The sequence below is a fragment of the Volvox carteri genome, assembly GCF_000143455.1.
Source record: "Volvox carteri f. nagariensis unplaced genomic scaffold VOLCAscaffold_3, whole genome shotgun sequence".
Taxonomy (NCBI): Eukaryota; Viridiplantae; Chlorophyta; class Chlorophyceae; order Chlamydomonadales; family Volvocaceae; genus Volvox; species Volvox carteri.
Genome location: NW_003307546.1, coordinates 570,770 through 590,526, shown reverse-complemented (window position 1 = coordinate 590,526; position 19,757 = coordinate 570,770). Strand labels below are relative to the sequence as shown.

The 19,757-nt window shown below is 58.5% G+C and overlaps 3 protein-coding genes across 3 annotated transcripts in view; all 3 read right to left on the bottom strand.

The window, feature by feature from the left end:
* VOLCADRAFT_86574 (uncharacterized protein) overlaps positions 1–4,186 on the bottom strand; it is a gene marked incomplete at both ends in the record, with an annotated part of 6,626 nt that extends 2,440 nt beyond the window's left edge. The window contains 8 exons of the mRNA XM_002946321.1: positions 61–263; positions 733–832; positions 1,124–1,223; positions 1,782–1,995; positions 2,177–2,436; positions 2,547–2,633; positions 3,642–3,786; positions 4,016–4,186. Of these exons, the coding sequence (XP_002946367.1) occupies positions 61–263; positions 733–832; positions 1,124–1,223; positions 1,782–1,995; positions 2,177–2,436; positions 2,547–2,633; positions 3,642–3,786; positions 4,016–4,186 (1,280 nt within the window). The remainder of the gene's footprint in view (positions 1–60; positions 264–732; positions 833–1,123; positions 1,224–1,781; positions 1,996–2,176; positions 2,437–2,546; positions 2,634–3,641; positions 3,787–4,015) is intronic.
* A 1,815-nt stretch (positions 4,187–6,001) lies between these two features.
* Positions 6,002–12,829, bottom strand: VOLCADRAFT_86573 (uncharacterized protein; the record flags this gene model as incomplete). The annotated part of the gene is made up of 9 exons (XM_002946320.1): positions 6,002–6,575; positions 6,657–8,398; positions 8,785–9,144; positions 9,736–10,497; positions 10,596–10,700; positions 10,774–11,371; positions 11,796–11,869; positions 11,988–12,140; positions 12,590–12,829. 9 exons carry the CDS (start codon positions 12,827–12,829, stop codon positions 6,002–6,004), a joined length of 4,608 nt encoding a protein of 1,535 aa, XP_002946366.1.
* Positions 12,830–15,042: 2,213 nt separating this feature from the next.
* On the bottom strand, positions 15,043–19,282 carry VOLCADRAFT_86572 (uncharacterized protein; the record flags this gene model as incomplete). The annotated part of the gene is made up of 12 exons (XM_002946319.1): positions 15,043–15,089; positions 15,229–15,325; positions 15,602–15,749; positions 16,008–16,219; positions 16,477–16,641; positions 16,979–17,003; positions 17,185–17,266; positions 17,718–17,751; positions 17,985–18,029; positions 18,724–18,861; positions 19,127–19,169; positions 19,236–19,282. The coding sequence occupies 12 exons, from the start codon at positions 19,280–19,282 to the stop codon at positions 15,043–15,045; spliced, it is 1,083 nt and encodes a 360-aa protein (XP_002946365.1).
* Between the last annotated feature and the right edge of the window lie 475 nt (positions 19,283–19,757).

Here is a 19,757-nt window from a genome sequence, read left to right as displayed (position 1 = left end):
GTCAGGCCTTGGTGGTGCAGCTCCCCCCGTACTAGCAGTAGCTCCTTATTGCTCTCGTACGACGAAGCCGCCCCTCCCCCCCCCTCCCCGGCGACCAGGTGATGGCCCGGCATGGGTGCCAGGCGAATGGTGTGCCGGCTCCGAGGGGGGGGCAGGAAGGAGGTGGGCAGGGGCAGGAGGCGGGCAGGGAGGAAGGTACGGCTGGCAGGTGGCCCCAGGGTGATGAGCTGGGAGTAGTGGGGGGGTACGACACCCCGGGGGACCTGGGGAGGGGAGGGAGAGAGAGGGGGGGTTCGGGGGGGCGTGTGCTCGATTTTAGCGGGTGGCTGGGGGCTGGATAGGGAGGTGAATCGTAAGTAAGGAAAGAGGAGGTGGAGACACATGCACATACATACACACTCTGTTCACAGAGGAAGTGGTGCGGACGAGAGCAAGCTCGGCGGGGGCCCAGGAGGGGGGCACCCCCAGGGCCCGACCAGCGGAGGGGAGAGGGGCCCACACACCACAGCGGAGGGGAGAGGGGGGGCCGGTGGTGCAGGTCCAGGGGCCCACAGGGCCGACAGAGGAAGGGGAGGTCTGCAAAGCGCCTTCCAACTTTCCCTTCATGGCCCCTCCCCTCCCTCCCCTCTCCACTCTCTGCCCCCGGGGCACAAGAGGCGAGAGGGCCTCCAAAACACAGTGTATGCGTTACAGTGTTTCGGCCCCCCCTAGAAATCCCCCCCAACCACCCACCTCCAACGCCACCACGTAGTCCCTCCTGGGCAGTTGTCGGTCGTGAACCCACAACTGGTTGCGGTTAATGGGGCTGTGAGTGGCTAGGACAACCGCCTCCCTGCAAAGGTATTATACATGTATGCATGTATGTATGTGTGGATGGGGAGGGGATGGATTGAGGATTGGGAAGAGGAAGGAGACGGGAGGGAAAGGGGAGGGGAAGATGGGGCGGAGTGGGGGGAAGGAACAGGAGAGCCAGGACAAGGTCCAAGGGACTAGCGACCCACGGGTCATTAATCCACATGGCCGGTGATTACTCACCACCCCACGGCCTTCCCAACTCCGCAAACATACCCCTTCACACACATATATACACATATACACATCTATACATAGATCCCCGCAGCACCTGGCACGTGCGATGTGTCCCTGCCAGGTCTTGACCACACCGCCCGAGGGACCCGTCACCAAACCGCCCTTGGCGCGAGTGTGCTCGAAAATACGGCCACCTGCGGACCAACCGCCAACCGCCAACCATCGCATGGCGTATATCATAGCACACAAATAACGGCGGAAATCGAGCGAGTCAGGGCACACAAGCGGGGAGGTGGCGTTCACCCCTGCCAGCAGCCGTAGCAGCAGCCGTAGCAGCTATCCGCCTACTGCGGGCGGCTGAGAGGCAGTGGGCCCCAGGAGGGCCCCGGTCCCCCCCCTCCCCCTTCCCCCGGGTGATATTCGTACTCCACACCCCGGCCAGTGGCGGCCGCCCTCTCCCAGATTTGTTTTCAGCCCGATTGCCCTCAACAGCCCGGGGGATGCCGTGTGCCTCCTGACCCGTGGGTCGCTCCACGTACCCGAGGGCAGCGCCTGCACTCACACCAACCAACCAATCGAAAGGATACTATAACCAAACAACCAACCAACTGCAACGGCACTCAAAATGGAAACTCTCCACAACCCACACACACACACCCCAAAAGAGTCCCCTCTCCCTCCATTTCTCCCCCTCTACACATTTACTTACATACATACGTACACACATACATACACACAACTGCCCCGCCCACCGTGTTTCAGAACCGCCTCCGCCAGCCCCCTCAGGTACTTGACGGGGTGAAGGTTGAGGCAGCCCGGGAGCACCAGCACCTCCTCCACAGCAAAACCCTCCTCGGCCCCCTTGCCACCTCCCCCTTTCCACCCGGCCCCGCCCCCAAGCACACCCCTCTGCCGGAACTCTATGTGCGCTCCCTCCACCCCCGCCCGACAACACGCGGCTAGCTCCTGCGGGCGGGAGGGCGGGAATCCCCGGGGCTTTGGAGGCGGTGGGTGGGGGAATTAGAACTGGGGTCGGGAGGCCAGGGGGGTGGAAAGGGAAAACACACCGGGGAGGGGATGGCACGGGAGGGGGTAGGGAAGGCCGGGGGGAGAGTGAGCGTGGAGTACGACACGTGGGCGGTCTCACCTCCCGCAAAACCTCTGAGCCCCGGATGTAGCTGCTGCCGCTGCTGCTGCCGCTGTCCGCGCCCTTCCGCTGCTGCCGCTGCTGGTGCGGCTCTCCGGGCGAGAGGTCCATCTGGACAGCCCCTTCAACCTCCGTCAGGTCGCAATCAATGCCCTCGTCCGAAACCACCTGCCGTACAAACGCCACTGCGGCGGCGTGCGCAGCCGCCACCTGACGCGCCCGCTCCAGCCCCGCAACCCGCTCGATCTCCCGGTACGTGTCTGTGCCGTACAGATTCAATACATTTGTCGTACATATCCGGGAACGTAAGCAGACGGGTTTCCCCCGGGAAACAATGCACATAGGTACAGACATACCGACGTACACTCACCATTTGCCCACGTGCTGATCTGGCCCAGCCCCCGGCCAGCACTGCCCGACCCCACCAGTCGGGACTCCAGGACCACCACACTCTTGCCTTTGGGGGGGGGGGACGGTAAAGAGGGAAGGGGGACGAAGAACCACGAGCGAGTGAAGCTGATGCCAAGGAAAGACTGATGCGCCAGAAGTAAAGAACAAGGGCACAACTAACCAGTCGGCGGTTGTGATGAAGAAGTCCAGTCGCGATGATGGTGGTAGTAGTCATGACGATAGCGGAAAACGACCTACCTAGCCGCCAAGACTAAATTAAAAGAGAGCGGAAAGAGAGCAGGACAACCAACCGTAACATTGTATAGGTGGGTGTAAAGGCGGCGAAGAGCAATGAAAACTGACGTGAGTAAAGGAGGAGGTGACGTAAGCTGGGATAAATTGTGTTCGCCGGCCTGGCGGCGGAATTTAGGAGGCTGGTCAAAAAATGGCTGATAAGCTGGTGATAAGCTGCCAGTGACATGCAAGTGCTCCTCCCGACCCCCCAACACGCGCCCGACCCGACCGACCCAACTATCCTAGCCCGGCCAGCCGACCGACGCAACGCGATTCACCGATAAAGCTCAAACCTCCTCGAACTCACCTGGCCAGGCGGCGCAAGCGGCAGAGGTAGCGGGTAGAGGGCATGCGAGGGAAAGGAAAAAACGGTTTGTGAGCTACAAGAAAACGAACAAGAGGAGGACTGCAAAGCGCTGCTGGAGGAGAAAAAGTGCTGAATGGAAAAGCTAAAAGCAAGGAAGGTGACTATAGGGAAAAAAAGAAGCCTTAAAATTGAAAAGCCGAATGACAAGGAAAGCAGGGCAGCACAAGGAGTAAGAGGAAGGTTGCGGGAGCGAAGAAGAAGAAGAAGAAGGGCAAGCATCGAAAAAGGAAGGGAAGGAAGGAAATGATAGAAATGCAAAGCACTTGAGCTCAGCCGAGAATGGGTAAAGGGAATGAGGGAGGAGGGGGGGAAGTGGTGTTGGCGGATATAGTCCCTTGAGTCTCACTACAAACGAAAAAGGGCGCCGTACGGTAATCCCCACCCACCCCCACACCTCCCCCCCCCGGCACCCACCCGCCTTAGCCAGCCGGTATGCCGTACTGAGCCCCGCCAGTCCCGCCCCCACCACCACCACATCCGCCACCAGGTCCTCCTGCAGTGGGGGGTGGCGCTGACGGAGCTCCTCCTGGCTCCAGGGGGTGCGGAGTGGCGGGGGGGCCTTATGGGGCCGGGGCCGCCGCAGAGGAGAGGGACAGGGAGAGGGCAATCAGGGATAACAGGGGGGGGGCTGTTGCGTGTACTTGACACGGGGAGTGGGCAGCAGTAGCAGCAGTAGGTGGCGGGAGGAGCTCTCTGGGAAGGAGCCTGTGGAGGAGGGGGGAGGTGGGGGGGGGCTGTGTGGTGCCCCTTGGCCCGGGAGGGAGTTGCAGGGAGAGGGTGGCGCTCACCTTGGACGTGTGCGGCACCCAGATGGGGGGCGCGGTGAGCGTGGGGGTATCTGCGATGGAGGCCGTAGGGACGGGACCCATCGGCGCCACGTCGAAGCCGGCCGCGGAGGCGGCGCCTTGCTTCACGGCACCGCCGCCGACAGCCTCGGCGATTGGATTCGCGGCGCTCATTGTTCCTGTGTCAATGAAACCGCTTATCTGCTTTTGTTTAGATAATGGGCGAAGAGATTCGGGAAGCGACGAGAAAGCGACCTTAGAGGAGCCAACAGATGTAGATGTACCACACAGTAAAGCTGCAGCTTCTGTAACTGCTGCTGCTGCTGCTGAGGCGGAGGAGGAGAGGAGTTTGGAAATTAAAAATGTTGGGTTGACCTTTAACAATGATAGATTACATATTGTTGGGGTGACCCGAGCTGGAATATGGCGGATTAAAGCCCGCCACAGATTTAACTAGTGACCCGTGGGTCCATGGGATGTTCACTCCGGTACCGACGATGCAAAGCAACGATGTTATGGCAGTACAGACCCGTAAAACGTGCCCGTTGCTGCGCAATACAGTGATGCGAGTGCATCGGGTGATAGATTGACCGAAAAATAATCCAAAGACAGCTAAGTATCGATGTATAAAAAGCGGCGACGTGCAGACGCCTTGATCACTGTAATTCCGCTGGTTGTGGCAAAGCGGAAAGTATTGTTACGCAAACTTTGCATATCCAGCAACCATTTTGACCCGCTCACGTATGCGCGGCAGGGGACAAAACGTGTGGTTGGGACTTCACGCGGAAACTCCACTAACGCTTCAAAGCGCGCTTGCACGGAACGTCTGTTCCCGAACAAGCGCCCTCAAGCTAACGACCTATTGATGGCCAATGTCTATAAAGGAGGTCTACCGCAGATGCGGAGGTCACAAAACTCAAAAGCACTCCAAGCAGTACTTCAGCGATGCGATAGTAGAGTACGTTTTCGTCTTTGACCACATATTCGATAAGATAATTCTGTATGCATGGAAGCGCCGGTTTCAAAGGAAAAAAAGGGATCTAAGGCCGCGCCTGGCGCCGAGAAACTAATTCGGCGCTGATGCATCAAGAGCACGACAAGACATATCCTGCAATGCTCCCTTCTTGTGCATCCGTTGGACTGGTATCATAGTGGAGCCACGCATTTGCTTTAGGTGCATGCGCAACGTTGGTTGGCACATCTCCATCTGTCTCTGGTTGGCGCGCCGTGATCACGCTGCGTTCATGCAAGCCTTGACAAAAGCAACCATATGCAAGACACCTCCTCAAGCGCACTCCGCTCCTCGCCATCATGCCATGAGGAAACTTAAAGAAAGAAAACACTGCGTTGATTAGCACCAAGGCCGCAATCCTATCCTATCCTTGCCAAACAGTATGGAGGCAGTTATGTATAAGTGCAATTCTTCTCGTACTTCGTAAGCACCTCTTCCTATGGGAAATGGACCAAGCCTTTGGCCCTAGGGGAAGGTGGACAAAATCCGGACCAACCCGGCCATTCTCCTCTAAAGCTCCAAAAGCTCAACAAACAGGACGCAGTTTTAGCCGCATCCCGCAGTTGGGCTTTTGAGCAGCTAAAAAGCAGCCAAAGGCGCTTTTGATAAGGCTCTCCAGATGAACCTCCAGGACATCATCATCCACGCACAACACTTGTTTTGCTTTCATTACAACCCCTCCGCCGTGCACGCCGTCACTTCGCAGTACCATACCCTGCCTCCTGGACAGCCGGTACCCTACACATCCGTACGTCACTTCCCATGCCCCTCATGCCCCGACCGCAATATCGAGCGGTTCCACTCCCACAGCTCCCGACGCTCTTCCCTCGCCAGCCTAGGCCTCCACGGCCGCTACTTCCCCCCTGCCTATTAAGATACATACCCAGACATCCTCCTCCATCGTAGCACAACCCTGCCGTCGCATTCGTCACCGGACGTAAGTCCGCACATCGCCCGTACTTGCCTCTTCCTCTTTCTCACTGTTGGCCTAGGAACCCAGCACCCAGCAGGTCTCCGAAACCCAATCCCAGCATGTCGAAGGGACCCATGTCCCCGCCGGAGGGCCCCGCACTGCCCCCATCCGCGGAGGAGCCCGCGATGTCCCCCCCCGGGCTCGCGAGCGACCCCAGCACCCCCCCGTCCCCGTCCCCACCCCCGACACCTCCGGGGCTGAGCACCATGGCCGGCTGTGCGCCTCCTGAAGCCACATCATCCAGGCCAAGTGCCTCGGGACCGGACTCGCCGTGAGGCGGCGGCTGGGGCTGCAGCGGCGGCAGCAAGGCGGTCGCGGCAGCGACTCGTGGGTCTGTCGCGCATGGGGCCCTTGCGGGGCGAGCCGAGGGGCCGGCGGGCGATTCAAGTGATGGACGGGGGGGGCCGGGGATAAGCGGTGGCGGCGGCGGCGGCGGCGGCGGCCACTGAGGCAGTTGCCAGGGGTCTGTGAAGGGCGGCTGAGCGGGGTCCGCGGCTGTAGCAGCCGCGGATGCGTCTGCTTCAGCGGGACCAAACGTATCCAGTCGAGTTACATCTGCTGCAACCTCTCCACCTGGTCTGAGGTTGGCAGGGGACGTCGGGACGCAGCTGGGCGGAGGGGGCGCCGCCACCGGCGGCACCGGCGGCTGCGATGCATACCGGTACTGCGGAAAAGGCGCCATTTCAAAAGGTTGCTGTCGCAGGGGCGATTGGCCGACCACCACTACCGCGGTATCACCGTCGACAGCGTCGACCGCCGCCTCCGTCGCGAGTCGACCCACCGCCGACGTCGTCGTACTCCGCCGAGGGCGAGGCGGAGTCAGCGCTTCTTCGGTGGCCAAAGCAGCCTTGTTTACTGTACGGCTAATATCAAGGCCTCCGGCGCCGCCGGCGCCGCCGCCACCGCTGCTGGCGGCCGCGGTGGCGCCAGCGCTACGCGGACTGGCCCCCGCTACGACCTGTTGCTCCAGCCTTTCCTCGCCGCTGTCGCGAACCTGCTCCTCTCCGCCGCCTGCGGCTCCTGGCCCCGATCCCGCATCGTCCTCCTCCACGTCGTCACTCTGCAGCTTCTTCCGGCCGGTACGACCGCCGCCGCCAATGATGCCACGGCCCCGCGCTCGGCTGCCGCCGCCACCGCGGCCCCTGCGGCCGCGGCCGCCACGGTTGCCGCCGCCGGCTCCACGAACCCCCTCCTCACCTCCTCCACCGTCACCACCCTCGCCACTTCCACCGTCATTACCACCCCCGGCCGCTGTTGATGTACGGCGGCCTGCAGTCACCCGCCGCGGCTTGACGTCCTCGTCCGAGGCCCCGCCAGTTGTCTCGACTGCCGCGGCTGACACACCTCTGGCAGCCGGTACGGGCGTCGCTGCCGTCGTCAATGCCGTACCGGTGGACGTCCGCCGGCGCTTGCGGCTCGGTTTGGATCCGTCAGGGTTCAGGGGGTACTTCCGGGGTCTGCCGCCGATGCCCTTGCGGCTGCGGGGTGGGCTCGTCCGCGGCGGCGGCGGCGGCAGCCCGTCTCCCAGCCGCACCTGCTGCTCCAGGAGGTGCGGCGGCAGCGGTACGGCATGCGCCTCTAGCAGCTTCCGGAGCTCAGCGCTGTGCTGCTGTAGGGCCCGAATGTGCTGCTCCAAGTTTTGTTGGTACTGATGACGGCGAGCCCGGCTCTTGGCCGCAGCTTCACGGTTACGAACCATACGCTCTTCCTGCGTCATAGCGCGTCTACGGGGCAGGCCAGTGATGGGGTCGATGATCATCTGTGTGTCAGCTGACGCGCCCACCGCGACGGGGGCGTCGGGGGCATCTGGTCCGCCTCTGGCTGCGGCGGCGGCGCCAACGCCCCCGCTGATGGCAGTACGGCTGCGGCGGCTCGATCCCACTCTGCCGTACGCTTCGTCCGCGTCGCCGCCACTGGGGGCTACGGTGGCGGTATCCGGGGAGGAGTCGGCCCCGTCAGAGCTACCGTCCTCGTCGTCGCTATCGCCAGCCGCTATCGCCACCTCGCGGCCTACCTCGTGGCCTTCTTCACCATCCTCTCCGTCGCGACGGCGCCGCTGCACCTCCTCCCCTTCACTCTCAGAGAACAGCCGGGCGCTGGTGGTCGTCGCAGTAGCGTTGGCAGTAGCCGTTGCGGTGACGGTGGCATTAGCAGTGGCAGCGCTGATGTCCGGCCGGACAGGGCCGCCGCCGATGCCGCTAAGGCTTGTCGTACGGCGCTGCAGGCTGCCAGCGGGACTCGCCATCGCGGCGGACCGGGTCCTGGAGAGCCCGCCCCCACTGGGCTGATGGCTTCGCTGGCTGCCGCTGCTGGGCCCGGGCCCGGGTCCCGGCCCCTGGCCCGCCTCTGCATCGGGCTCCGCCAGGCTGACACCGGGCGCGTGCTTCACTACCGAGCGTGGCTGCGTATCAATGGGGTGAGGGTAGGGTGCTTGTTGAGGGTTGGGTGCTTGTTGAGGGTTGGGTGCTTGTTGAGGGTTGGGTGCTTGTTGAGGGTTGGGTGCTTGTTGAGGGTTGGGTGCTTGTTCAGGGTTGGGTGCTTGTTGAGGGTTGGGTGCTTGTTGAGGGTTGGGTGCTTGTTGAGGGAGGTGCGGAGGCAGTTCAGTTCAGGAGCGTTAGGAAGCGGTGCGAGACGTGGAGGAGGACATGGAGGGCGGATAGGTTCGGGATGTATAAGGGGGCATAAGGGGCGGCGCACGCAGTCGACTCCAGCCCGAAAACCAGGCTGCCAATCCGGATTCGGATTCAGCTCGCAAGCCGGCGGAAACCCCGCCCCCTCACCACCTACCGAGGCGCGGCGGCGCTTCATGAGCCGGGAGGCCCTCGCCAGCGCGGCTGCTACGGCCACTCCCGACCTGTCGGCTTTGCCGGGTGTCGTACTATCTGGCACCACATCCGCTAACATGGCTGGGACCTGCTGCCCTTGCTGCTGCTGCTGCTGCTGTTGGGTTGGTGGTTGGCTGTGTGGGTGTGGCAAAGTCCGGCTGTGCCGGGGAGTGGGAGTGGGAGTGGCGGCGCGGCCGGGGGGGCTGCGTTGCCGACCGCCTCCCCCTCCAACTGCCCCAGCAGTCCCCAGCCGGCTGGTATCGCCGCCTTCAGTTTTAAGGTGTTCGAGATCTGGGCTTTGTTGCTGTCGCCGTTGTGGCGGCTGGGGGTGTGCGGAGGCGGTGGGAGGTGGAGGCAGTTGCACGGTTTCAAGGCGTGTTGCCGCTGAGACCTGCTGCTGCTGTTGCTGCGGTGGTGGTGGCGGCGGTGGTGGCGGCGGCGGTGGTGGTTGGTGGTGGGCAGGTGGCGATTGCAGTGGTACAGCCGCGGCAGCACCGCTGCTGCTGCCGACGGCCCGCCGCCGCAGCTGTTCGGCTGCCTGCTGCTGCAAATGCAACATGAAGGGCGTCATTGCCTGTTGCTGCTGCTGCTGCTGCTGCGGCTGTTGTTGCGGCAGATAGGGCGATTGCTGCTGCGGCTGCTGCTGCAGACAGTGTCCTTCCGCTTGGTAAAGGGGTTGGGCATGGATGGGCGGCTGGGAGGAGGTCGCCCGGTGCGGCGCAGTAAGTGGTGAACGCTGCTGTTGTTGCACTTCGTCGAGTCTGTACGGCGAAGACGGCCGTAGCACCTGCTGGGCCGCTAGCATCCGCACGCGACCCGGTGAATCCGTATGGCTCCTTAGCTGCTGTGCGAGCTGTAGCTGATGCTCATGTTGTTGTTGATGATGATGCTCGTGATGCTGTAGTTGCTGTACCTGCTGTTGTTGTTGCTGCTGCTGGGACTGGGCAAGTAGTGAGTTCTGCTGCAGATGCGGACTAATGTGTGCGTTGTAGGGGGACTGTTGTTGCAAAGTGTGTCGAGGCGACGCCGTCACAGGCGAGCGGCCGCCATCACTAACGGCGCCGCCACCGTGAGCGACAAGCACTGGCGGCGACGCATATCCGCCGCTACTGCCGCCGCCGCCGCCAGGCGCCTGCAGCCCGCTCCCAGCGCCGTGTGCTCCTGCCCCTGCTACTGCTCCTGGAAGGCGAGGGAGGCCTTCCTGGAGCCCAGCTGCCGCCGCTGCGGTGAACATGGCGGCTGAGGGGCGCATGAGCTGTGGTACGGAGGTGCCGCCGTACAGGGGCCCCGGCTGCATTGTCTGCTGCATAGACAGGCCTCCCCGCGATAATTGCCGGATCTGTTGCTGCTGCTGTTGCAGCAACAAGCTTTGTTGCTGTTGTTGCTGTTGTTGTTGTTGCTGTTGTTGACGAGACAGCTGCATGGCCGCAAGTACGGACAGGTGTGAGGGTGAGCGCGGGGAGTCCCCGCCGCCACCGCCGCCGCGGCCGCAGTTGAGTCCGCCGCCACCGCCACCGCTGCTGGTGAAGAGCCCTGCCTCGCCTGCAAACTCCAAGAAAGCGCTAGCGGAGATGTGCCTGTCGTCGACCTCAGCCGACGCTGCTGCCACAGTGCCAACACAGCCAACGTTGCCGCCACCGGCGTCCGATAGTAACCCGCCAGGCCCCAGGGGCGACTGGAAGCGGTCGGGCCCGGGGCCTGGAGTAGTCGTGAGCAGCACCGGCGGAACTCGCCCGCTGACACCTCCTGCAGCAGCGGCTACGGCCTCCGTACCTGCCACTCCGTGTCCTGCGGTGACCCCGCGGGGGTCCGGGTGAGCAGGTCCGTGTCCATGTCCGGGCTCCTGCAAGCCATGACGGCTGGCGGACCCTCGGGGCACTGCGGGAGAGATGCAGCCGAAGGAAGCGGCGAAGAGCTGGCCATGCTGGGGTTGGGGCTGCAGATCGCGGACCGGGAGGGACTGGTCCACCGTTGCTTCCATCACCGCGGCGGCGGCAGCTCCTGCTGCCAGACGCTCCTGGCCCAGCGGCGGGGCAGCGCTCGTCCGCAGCGGCGGCATAGACAAGCCGCCGGCTTGGCCGCGGGGTAGGCCGCCGATGGAGGCTCCCTCTTCCGACCAGCGATCCTGTCGGGATCCACCTGCTGTACCAATTCCAGAGCCTAGGGTTTCGGAGCGTGTGGGCTCGCGCAGCCCGAGAACCCCGGACTGCTGCGCGGACGGCACACTGCCGGCATGGGACGATATCTGCTGCTGCAGGTGTTGTTGGGACTGTGGGAGCTCCGGTCGCTGTAGTTGGGGGGCGTTGAGACCTGGGTGGGGCGGCATTTGGAGGGCGGCTGGGTGCCGCAGTTGTGTGATGTGGTGGTGAGCTCCGGCTGCCGGTCCGATGCCCGAGTTGAGGGAGGGCAGGTGCGTCGCTGGACCGCTGGACAGTGGCGGAGGCGGAAGGCTGCCACTGCCGGTAGCAACAATGGAGCCCGGCCGGAGTGGAGCGGGAAGCAGGCCGCCTGCCGCCAGGACGTGGGAGGTGGTGGCGCTGGAGGTCCGTCTGAAGCGGCGATGGAGTGCAGGATGATAGGCGGAGGGGAAGTAAGACGGGTAGGGATAGGGTACTTATAGCATAGAGAGAAGGATAGACGGATGGATTGACGGAAAGTTTACATGCAGGCAAGCAGGCACGTCTAGCAGCTGGGAGCCACGTTGCTTGTTGGGGCAGGACAGGAGAGATTCCTGTACCAGAGCTGAGGACAACTGCGGCGAGAACGGCTCCGTAAAGGGTGACAGAAAGACGAGAGATAGAGGCGGGAGGGGAAGATTCAGGACGACCGGACCCGGGCAACGTGATCGTTCTGAAGGCAATGTCCAGGGGGGAGCGGGCAACCAGGAGTGGTTGATAATGAACTTTGTTAGTTGGTGGGTTAGGTTGTGATGGGAGGTTGCGGGTGAGCTAAGGCCGGCGGCGGACAGCTCACCTCATAGCCGGAAGACTCAGGCCGCCAGCCAGGAGGTATTCCACGTCTGCGGAGCTGTCCGTACAGCTCTCCCGCTGCACACGCAAGAGAGGGGGATCGGACACCGGTCTCGATACGTGTACGGTCAATTGAAAGGAAAAACATAAACGCACACACACAGCCAAGTTGTTAGGGTCATTGTAACGGTCTTACTGACACGCAGGGCTTGGGCTCCTGTGCCACATCTCCGTTGTTTACCTTGGCCATGTCAAAGTTGCGCTGGCTCAGGTAGGAGGCCTCTGTCCGCAGGATCTCCGCATGCCAGGAGTCGGCCTCGGACAGCCGGCGATGATCGAAGCGCTGATCCTAAAGGAGGGCAGCAGAGGGTGCAGATATAGCACACTTACATACACACGTACATACATACAGAGATACAAGGTGAAACACAGCGGCGCAACGCTGTGGATGTGAGGCAACGCTGTGGATGTGAGGCAACGCTGTGGATGTGAGGCTCAAGCCACGCAAGTCCTGTACTGATGAGGGCCCCACGATCTCTAGAGGTGCGTTTTGGGGGGGCCTGTTAGCCTTCGTACCTCATCATCTTTCTTGACGTACTTTCCTTGGCCTCCTTAGGGGCCCTGTGCCGGCACTTAGGCGTGTCTATTCTGCATGACCTCACGCTGCATGTAGCGGCTACCAAGTCCTGCCCGTCTCATTAAAGAAGAACGTGATGGATATCTTCTTTGCACGAGTGTGATGAGATGCCATGCTATTGGATAGAAAGTATGGGAACGAAACTCAGAATCCCACCTTACCAGGGCTGCTGCGAGGTGGCCTAGGAGCGCGCTTCGAGGAGCGGTTGTCCCTGCTCCGAAGTCCGCTGGCAGGGAGCCCTGAGCTTGAATTGGCATACCAAACTGTTGGAAAGGGAGCGGCTGTGCAAGGCTTTGATGGTCATGTCCCAAAGCCGGTTGGCCGGACGCAGGCGCCTCGACAGGTGGCGTAGGCAAGACGCCATGGAGGAGACTGCCTTGTCCCAGATATCCCATAGCCATTTGTTTGGCAGCATCTTGGTCTCGTTGGTCGTCCCTGCATACAGACCGTATTTCACGTTGGAGTCAAACAAGTTGGACGAGCTGAGCCTTGTTTGCTGGCACTTACTCGTCGTGGTACCCACGTCTTAATATGTTTTGAATGTTGCTGTTACCTCTCGTTCCTTCCATACCGTTTCCGCGGTTCACGACGAGTGCATCACCCGCACAAAGCCATTACTTACGTTTACATTGCGATTTCATGAACTAATGTAAGTGCGTCGCGATTTCTCATCAGCAAATGTAAATAGTATGATTGTTATGAACATCTTGGTCTATGGCTGTAGCCATTCTCTAACCTATTGAGATGCTAAGCCCGGTAAACATTAAAGCGTTTTGCGTCTACGTTTGGAGTACTGGATTGGTACAGCATAGAAATGGATTTTTTTTGGTTTCGCGCGCTCGACAAAGTCTGCGCGAAGTACGAACAGTGATCGACGGCTTCAGGCTTGCAAGGTGCAGGGGTTTACGGCCGATCTGAACAGAGATGCTAAAAAGTCCACTCAGTTTCCTCTACCAGTAGATGATCAGCTGTATGTTTCTGCTGGCTTAAGTGACAATTCCCTTCGATAAATCGTACCAATTTTGGCGCTAATCGTCTTCAAACAAACTCTTAATAGATCTCAAACTTACTTGGCCTAAAACAGTTAATACTTTGACAGCTATGAAATGGAGCTAGTGTGGGAATTTGTAATCCAACTCAAGCAAGCATGAACACAACATGATAGGTTCCTGCAGTCCACAGGATGCTACGACCCAATCGCCTAAACGGACTCATGCTTATTGGACTGATGGCTCAGACCTGTGTGGAATTTAGGAAGTTGTGGACTTCCACATTGTCCGAGTCGCACTTCGTATTCGCTGCGCTTGCACATTAAGACATTTGCTATCAAAGGTATGTAGTTTACTGCATTGCATTAGTAATAGTGGTATGGGTGCATGGTCCCCTTGAGTCCTCCTTTACACAGAAGATCCCCGGATATCGCGCCAATATTCCACATTCCAAGTAAGGGGAACAGTTGTCTGTCCCGTCGTAGAGGCCCCAGTCCTAGTCAGTGACAAGTGGATTTCCTGGTCTTTCCGGCGGTCCCATGTGAAGGATCTAGTCGATCTGACCGTGAGCAGCATTTACGTGATCGGTTCATTTGTCCTGCCAACCAAGGTCCACAAAGTGCCGATCTTTTGCATATCTGTTGCTAAGCTGCTGGATTGGCAGTTCTAATCGACGCCCGCGTATATGCAAGCTTAGTTAGAGATAGGAACAACGGCAATAGTAGTACTTCAGGAGAGTCCTGAGTATGGACGGGGCAGATCCAGGCCCAGCCATAGGAAGCCGCCGTTGCTCCTTCCAAAAGCGGATTTTTGATTAGTACTGACTAATTCTCTAACTTGTGAGAGCCGTTACCGTCTTAACTCTATAATACACTAACGGCAGATTGCAACAGCACTCTTCGTACTGGTTCCCTGAAATCAGCGCCACGCGTCTATGAGCGGGTGCAGCGTGCCTGAGGAATTATACTTCGAAAAACCACGCGCTGAAGCTGCCGTAATTGACGGGGCGCCGTCCATTAATAACCGGTCATCGCCAATAGGACCATGGTTTAGCCTGACCAACAGGCACACACCTTTCCAACATCACCGTTGGGGCGGCAAGAGCATCCTCATTCTACTGGCGCTCGACAAAGAGCAACCTCGTTCCACGATACCTGTGTATCTATTGCGGTCCACACTCCACTCTGCACAAGCCACGTTGCTCAGCAGGACAGCCCACCGTCTCCGGTATGAGCACACCTCGGCCAAGCTACCGTCTTCGTCAACGGAACCGAGCCTATTGTCGATGGAGTTTCTTAGTTCGGGTCACTTGGAGCCACGATAGTCTTCGTAGCTGATCCACAAGTATTTAGGCATGCAGGGGACGCGTGGAGCCGGCCTACACTGCTCGAACTATGTCACAGTTCATGGCGCCATCACCACCGCGCCATACGCACAACCCGGTCACGCCACCGCGGCGACAAGCACCTACCTACTTGAGGACGTCGCTACCCACTCCCATCATGCTACCGTAACTACCTATATATCACAGCTAAACCGCACTCGAGCCATAGAACCATGGAGCTTTGATAGTCGTTCCCGCGTCACGTCCACTCAGTCTGGGTACAGGTCGCAGCATGGACGCCTCAGTGCTCCATAGACGACAGCGTCTTGAAGTATTCCTGGTACAGTCCTGCAGGGAGCGTGGCCCGGTTGCAATGATTAGCGAACTGATTGTTAGCGAACGTGGACATTGGCGGGGTAGCCGCATAACAGCAAACAGATGCAAAGTTCCGGCTGGCAAGTGCGTGGTAGCACACGGTTCAACCTACCCTCCTCCTGCTCCGCAATCTTCTTGACGTACACCCGGTAGTCCTCCAGCTTCTTGAGGTCTTTCTTGCTAAGGATGGGCTGGATGCGCCAGGTGAGCTACAGACAAGAAGTTCCGAAGGAGATAGGGCCGCAAACAGGACAGCATGTTCTTACAGCCAATAAGCAGGCGCTGCAGTTATACTTGGGCATGGCCGCGTGACTATTGGGAATGGCCACGTGACCTAGTGACGTGGCCATCGATTAATAATCGGGTAATGCTTAAGTTCCAGCCATGGCCGGACATTGCCCAATGTACGCACCCATCGACTTAAAATCCACGCCGCCCCGACACATGTTCCTTCATGATCCTTAGGTCCCAAGCCATGCGCGCACCTTCGTAATGACCATGAGCACCAGCACCACAGCGGCCGCCGCCCCGAAGAGTGCAGTGGAGTTCCTCACCACAAGGGGCTGCGCCCGGTGGAGCACGTTTACAAGCTTGTTGCCACGGCAATGGTCGCCCAGCAGCGCGTCCGCGCACCTGAGTTTAACAGGGCGATTACATGCACTAACTAATTATTCAAGAGGGGAAAGCGCCGCAGATAGGCCCGCGTTCGGGCAGCATAAACACATGCAGCTTTCAGAGCTCGTAAAACGTCTGCCTTGCAATTAAGGATGTGCCATGCGAACCCACTTAGATCATAAGCTGAGTACGCCCATCAAGAGCTTTCAAAGTAAAAGCCTCTACCTTCGTTATTATTGCACAACAAACACGCTTACAACAGAGCACCCAACTTACAGCGTGTCCACAAAGCGGGCGAACACCAGGACCCCCATGACGCCCGCCGCCACGAGCGTAAGCAGCGACAACAGCATGCCCTGCATGGTCCGCTGCACGTTGCTTGCACGCCGCGCCGTGTCCTGCTCTCGCACCTCGCCGATGCGCTTCTCGATACGCTCACAATCGCCCTTGAGCTGCCGCAGGTTCTTCTGGACAGTCATGTTGATGGCCTATGGAGAAACCAGTCGCGAAACGGTGACAAATCAGAACGTCGGACATCAATGCAACTAGACTAAGTTGAGAGAGATAAGATGACCCCAGTTCGATCGGCAGTTAGGCCCTGCTAACACGCGAAGCAGTGAGACCGAGTAGTTCAATGTCCGCATAGTCCGCGCATACGAGTCTTTTACGCATGCCGTCGTTGCCACAGGCGTAATTCACAATATGCCAAAAAAGTTCCTAATCCTCTGCTTTTCCTGCACGGTACCTTGTCGATCTCCTTGCACACGTCCTCAATGGCGTTGGGGATGGTGCAGGGCACATCGTCGTCACGCGGCAGGTAGAAGGTTGGCAGGTTGAACGCATGGCTGTTGCGAATCTTCGTGGCAAGATTCTGTGTGATCTGGATCAGTACCCGCTGCCGATCGTGCTCCTACAGCGGACAGAAGTTAGGCAAGGTGCACGCGGAATCGGTTATCAATTAACATTATGCAAGATCCAGATTCATGGGTTTTAACGTTCCAGGGGGACATAGAGCACTAGCCAAAGAAAGGTCCAGTTACGGAAGGTGTCCAGACGGCTTACACCATCAAGCATAGAATTGCGATTGTGGGCGGCGCACATTCAGCCTGGACAGCTGGGGTCGACTTGCCATAATGGAAAACCTCATGAACCTGACGGCTGTGGCGCCAACCCGCATGCAGGATGACTTACACCAGTCACATACGCCAACCCGCTTTCTGGCGCAGCTACATCTGGCACCTGCTCACCTTGTCAACGGCGTCCGCTTTGGACCTGCAGCACATCACCAGGCGCAAGCGGACAGTCCCTATTAGCCAAGAGAGGCAGGAGAAACGTCTCGTTCTCATGTACTGTTACTTGCAGGGCGTCGTGAAGATGAGGCATTCTGCCCATTAACAGTTGCTTCACGGAGAGCAGCAGCTCCATAACATAGATGGCTGTAACCCATACCTACATGAAGTAATGAATCTTCTCCAGGTGCGGTCCATTATTTAGCCGTTCCACGACCTCCATGGTGCGCTTGCAAGTGGCTTGCCCTGTAAAAAAACAAGACAACAGGCAAGTACATAATAACGAGGCATTTCCCGGCATTATGGTCCAATCCACGGTCCAATAGCAATACAAGCATTTGCCGGAATGTTGCCGCAGTCCCGGCCTCCATAAAAGGTTGCCAGTGTTGCCAGGTGACCCAGCCTTTTTACGAAGCCGGGCGTGCACCCCGGCTAGCTGCACAATTGTCCGTCGCTTCTTAATTACGCCTCCGGGCCCACACATATTGCGGACAGGACTCCGTCGATAATGGGATCGTCCTGGCCCCCAGGCAACCACGATGCCTTTATAAACAAACCCCGTACGGCCGATGATGCATGCTGCAAGGGGAATGTTCCAATCCCCAAAAAACCAAAACCATCCTGAATGGCCGTTCTTCAGGTTTGAAGGAAGGCCGTCTACTATGCCGGCAATCTCGCGGCAGGTCTGTCTACGCACCAATGGGATCAAAGAAGATGAGGATAAGGTCGACCTGCGGTGCAAATAGAAACAGCAACAGCATGTACGAACAAGTATTTGAGCAAATGTGTATAGAATATGTGGCTTAAGTTTAGATGACACACATTGACCGACAATGCATGCCTGACATGTAACGTGCTGATTCAAGAAAGCTGGCACCACGTCCTTGCGACCACCGCCAGTTGCGTTGCATTAATGCGTTTACGGTTGACCTAACGTGTCGTTCCCGCCAAGAATATAACCCACGTGGTCAGCCATCCAGATTATGGCGTCTTGAACGTTGAAGGGGTACTGCGGGCAAGCAAGGGCAGGGTTGGGGGTTTACAAATTGCGCACGCACGCCCCAACAAGTAAACTGATGACACAACTATCAAATCAGCATCATGATAGTAGCAATAGCATAGCATTCGTTGTTGCAAATGGCAAGTGTTCCTCAACCCAGCGAGCTGCAAAAATTTGCAGCCCTGCATTAAAGCCATGGCCGCTGCTTAGCAGCTCGCAACATCTGGATAACGTTAAGGCCTACGAAGCCGCAACTTTGCTTGCGAGAGCTTTGAGTGGTGTCGACACATGATGACCCGCAGGAAAAATCACCTCCTCTCAGCACTAGAAATGGCTTCTGAACACGCATGCTCTCCAGCTTGTTCAAGACACGCACTTGGGTTGCATCGTGACATGTTACTTGCACAGACCCACATGCGGAAGGGGTCGCGTCTGCCTTAAGGAGGACAGATCTCTTAACGGGCATCGAAAAGGTGCACTGGCACAGCCCAGCAAAGCCATGTGTTCTGCCATACCTGCATCTCGCCATCAACGAGACCCGGCGTATCGATAAAGTCGACGCAGGAGAAATTCTTATCCCGGCTCGTGCTAATCTCTAATGGGACAAATCAAGGGCAAAAGAGTCTTTAGTGAGTGGACCAGCACAGAACCTGACGCCGCCCGCAACCTTGCCAGCATTCTTTACGTGCTAAGTAAAGCTCACAGACATACCCGTGAAGAGGTTTGAGATGACGCCAGTGAATTTCCCGAACTCGTGCAGGTGGTCATAAAACCGCACGGTGGCATCACCCTGCAGCGTCTCCCGTTTCTTGCCCGAAGTCACAAAAGTGAAGCCACGTGTCTGCAGAAGAAATGCAGACGGGACGTGACGCCTCTTCAGGCACGCATATACTTGCAGTAGGCAGGCATGCAGGCCTTCTCTCATGGCCCCTAGTGACGTCATCTGTGCCCCTAACAGCGCTTACATGCCTGGTATAGGATTCCGCTTTTTGGCTCCTGCAAAGGGTTCCCCAGTCTTTACCTACATCCCGGTCGCGAGAATACCAAGTATGACCCGACACTATACAGCTTCCCCAACACACCCACGTACTGCTTAGGTTTCTCACCTCAATCGCCACGCCCGTCTTCTGGATAGCCTCGCCAATGTACCTATGATACACATGTAGAATTAGCAGCCTTTCACCTGGCTTACGGAGGCCGGCAAACCCAACTCACCAGTTGATGAAGCTGGACTTGCCAGCGCTGTGATTTCCAACAATCATAATGCTTATCTTCTTGCGTGGCTTGCGCATTTGCAGTCTAAGAAGAGGACTCTCCGCAATTGACTGCAGAGCTCAGCACGCACATGGTAGCACTGTCAATCTTGGTCCCGTGTACAGCAGTCAGCATTGAGTCGCACCTTTAAGCCCATAGATCCTGGTGCTCCGCTCAGCCCAGTCTCATACAGCTCCGTGATCTGTTTTCAGTGCGCAACTGTCAGCTACCCTGTGACGCCGAAGCAGGTAGCTCCAAGAAGAATTGCAGGCTCTGGCCTTAAAACGTAGTTGTTTAGATATTGATACCTCAAGTAGCGACCTGACCTGCTTAAGGACTCTCTCGGTGGCACCACTCATCACCTCCTCCATAGCCGTCTTTCCATTCTGCCTCTTTGCAGGCATCTTGACTAACTATGCTCAATCCACAAGCCGGAAAAGTCAGGGCCTTGTCTACTTGGTATTGCTGGTCCAGGTAGTTTGA